The 3,371-nt window shown below is 37.2% G+C and overlaps 1 protein-coding gene across 3 annotated transcripts in view; it reads right to left on the bottom strand.

The window, feature by feature from the left end:
- Positions 1–892: 892 nt before the first annotated feature.
- LOC106524350 (target of Myb protein 1) overlaps positions 893–3,371 on the bottom strand; it is a gene marked incomplete at its 5' end in the record, with an annotated part of 8,745 nt that continues 6,266 nt past the window's right edge. Inside the window, 8 exon segments of one of the 3 annotated variants that reach the window (XM_014018119.1) lie at positions 893–1,312; positions 1,401–1,443; positions 1,523–1,582; positions 1,680–1,755; positions 2,284–2,350; positions 2,487–2,598; positions 2,694–2,736; positions 2,818–2,951. In XM_014018119.1, coding sequence (XP_013873573.1) covers positions 1,167–1,312; positions 1,401–1,443; positions 1,523–1,582; positions 1,680–1,755; positions 2,284–2,350; positions 2,487–2,598; positions 2,694–2,736; positions 2,818–2,951 — 681 coding nt within the window. In that variant the 3' untranslated portion in view covers positions 893–1,166. 3 annotated transcript variants of the gene reach the window in all.

Below are 3,371 nucleotides of genomic sequence, written 5' to 3' on the forward strand. Positions count from 1 at the left end.
ACTACATTGTAACTGTCAAAGGGAGACTTATCATAAAGTGTAATACAGTACACTGTTTATAAATGACAAACATTTATAAATGCCAAAAGTTAGTCTTTAATGTGAAAAATCACCATTTTTAAAACTTAATGTTGATTATCAATATATGAAACTATTGTTCAAACATGTAACTACTGTCAACAAATGATGTATCAAAAAAGTAAAAAAAAAAACATGTTAACATACCAAATAATCCCACCCCATCTAAAATAGTGTACAGTTTTACACTTTACAATAAGGATCCCTTTAATATGTGTGGATATTTATAATGCAGTAATACAGTACAATATTAATATAATAAAATATGTGTTTATTGTTATTGTACTTAAATATTTAATAAGCACCTTTAGATGTAATATATACATGTGAAGATTTGTCTCATTATTTGGCAAGAAGCCAGACAGTTTTGTCTCTCTCATCCTTAATAATTAATAATAAATTAATAATTAACATTGTGAACATAAAATCGTAGTGTACACAGAGAATGTGAAAATAAYGTGACGATTAAAAATATCTACATACAATTGCGTTTTTTTAAGAGAATATCTGTACTCTTTAGCAGATTTAACCAAAATGGCTACAGGCAAAGATTAGGGCCACAGAGAAAAAAAAAATTCTCATAATTCTGAGTTTAATCTCAGAATCCTGAGATAATCTCAGAAGTCTGAGGTTAAAGTCAGAATCCTGTAAGTCAGAATTTAGGAAAAAATATTTTTCTCTGTGGCCCTAATCTWCAGAAGCGTAATCCTCTTCCCTACTTCTCAGCAGAAGCTGAAAAAATACCTTTTGTATTGCCTTATTTGTTTTGCTGTATTGTAAAATGTAAAATATAAAAAATAAAAAAAAGGCTACATCAGGTCTTATGGAACAGCATCCCATTTATTTTCATTTACACAGAATCAGCTCTTAAAGGCACATCAAGGCACAACAGAAATATTTTACACGTCATTGTTCATACCGTTTTAATAATAATCTTAAATACTTCACATAAAGTTGTTTGTATGTACATGAAGACATCTAACAGCAGATTTGAAAGAAACAGTACTTTGTGTAAAAAAAAGAAAACAAATAGATTGGTTGGTTTTAATTCTAAAATATAATAATTTTCTTTTGGTTTAATTTCTCGCTCAGAGAGTAAAGAGGCGGTCATGTGACGAGTCCTGCTGCGTGGCGGGTTGAGGCGGAGGTCTGGCTGTGGAGGGGGGCACGCTGCGAATCGTCAGGTCACTGTGGTTCGCCGCCTTCGCCCGTTCGTCCAGAAACTTGTCGAACTCTGAACGAGATAGGTTTGTCACAGACACATGCTCAGGCACAAGGAGGAGGGCTTGTTAAATGTTATTTTTACACTCAAAGAAACAAACCTTCACTGGTGACGCCTTCACAAACCAAAGACCGCTCTTCYTGCTTTCATAAAAACACAAACAGGAAATATTAGCTTTTATTTCACGGTGACACGATGAGTAGCGTTCATGCCTTCTCTTACCACGTCACTGGGTAACCATCTGTCTATATCATTCTGCAGGGAGCTGTTAGCTGGAGCCATCTGAGAAGGAAAAACAATCCAAAAGAGTCCAAGACTGATTTCTTTAGATCATATTTAATCTAAAATGAATCCATGTGTGACACTGTGGAATACACACCCCTGCTGTGACCTGCAGCCTCGAGTCCAGAGCTCCTGCAAGGCCTTCCACAGCTCCAGGATCCTCATACCTGACACTACACACACACACACACACACACACACACAGTTTAACACAGAGAAGCAACCTTCGCAAACACAAAAATGGCTACAATTCATTTAACTTTACAGCTATTGAGCTAAAAATCTTAAATATTTTGAAGCACTTTTCAGAGCAGTATTTAAAATTTAAAGCAGAAAATCCCCAAATCTTCCTACTTTCCCTGGTCCTGACAACCGCTGAGAAGTTTTAATATCCAAATATAGTTTGAGGTTTCCTCTTTCAAGTAACGTAAATAAATTCTCATTAGAATATGATAAAAAATTATTCTAAAATTATTATCAATTTGATAAAATGGATTCAGATCCATTTTAAAGGAGTTATCCAGATTAACGAATCAAGCCGTACCTCTGGAACGGCTCATATTGGGACGATCATTGCATCAAAATTTAGCTTTAAAAGCCAGAAATCTGATAACGAGCTCAAGTTTACTTCTACCAAATATGACTTAACCCCTGATTGGATGTGTCGGGTCACATTCGTGCATCTTTTAGTCTCTGCTCACCTTTTTCTCTGCTCCGCCAAGGAGCTGCCTCTGGTCTGAGCGAACATGTCAAACTCCTCCTCCTCTTCTGCAAAAACAGATTCTACAGTTTTTATTAACGGCCGCAGTGGAAACCTCCGGCACAGCGGGAGGATCAAACGTTTGTTTAGACGCAGCTTTGTGATTTAAACACGGCACAGACGGAATCTGCTCAGTTTACTCACTGTGATTGACTGACGGCTGCTGGTTGGTGCTGCAGCTGACTGTTGATAGGTTGGTTGTTGGAATGACAGCAGGCTGCTCATTGGCTGAAGGCTCTGGGCTCATAATACAGCTCTGCAATGAATTAACAAAGAAAATCTAAAAAACAGATCTGCTTCAAAGACTTCCAACAAACAGAAAACTGATTTATTTATTTATTTATTTATTACCTGTTGGGTGTTTGTACTTTGAGCCTTGTTCAGCCTGTCAAACCTACAACACAGTTACAACACAGTTATTGTAAGAACGTTGCAGCTAGCTTGTGAAACTTCAAAGTGAGCGGCTGCAGCTCGCCTCTCGTAGCGAATGAAGAGGTTGTTGAGGTCGTCGTTCACGATGAGCAGCTCCTCCACGAACCCTTCGTCCAGCAGCTGAGGGATGAGCTCCACCACTCGGGTCTGCATGCTCTTACACACAGAGAACAGCTGCTGCTCTCCCAAACACAAAACCAGACAGAAACTGTCACTTTTTCTAACATTTACCATATTTATTCATGTATAATACGATCTCATGTATAATACGACCCCCCATTTTGTTAGCTTAAAAAACATAAAAAATTGAATCCTCAATCTACCTCCAATTTCATACAGACTTCAATATTTTTCAGTCTTTGCAGTCTTTATACACATCAGTAAAATGATCATTGGACTGTTCATTTTATTTTAACAACATATGTACTAAAAGGTATTTTGACAACAAATATATATCAGCTGTAGCAGCATCGTATGAATTCTGGCATTTTACACATAGTCCACCAGGGGGCGCCAATCAGATTTTATTTATATTTACACACACACACACACACACACACACACACACACACACACACACACACACACACACACACA

Source organism: Austrofundulus limnaeus, unplaced genomic scaffold (assembly GCF_001266775.1).
Source record: "Austrofundulus limnaeus strain Quisiro unplaced genomic scaffold, Austrofundulus_limnaeus-1.0 Scaffold183, whole genome shotgun sequence".
NCBI lineage: Eukaryota > Metazoa > Chordata > Actinopteri > Cyprinodontiformes > Rivulidae > Austrofundulus > Austrofundulus limnaeus.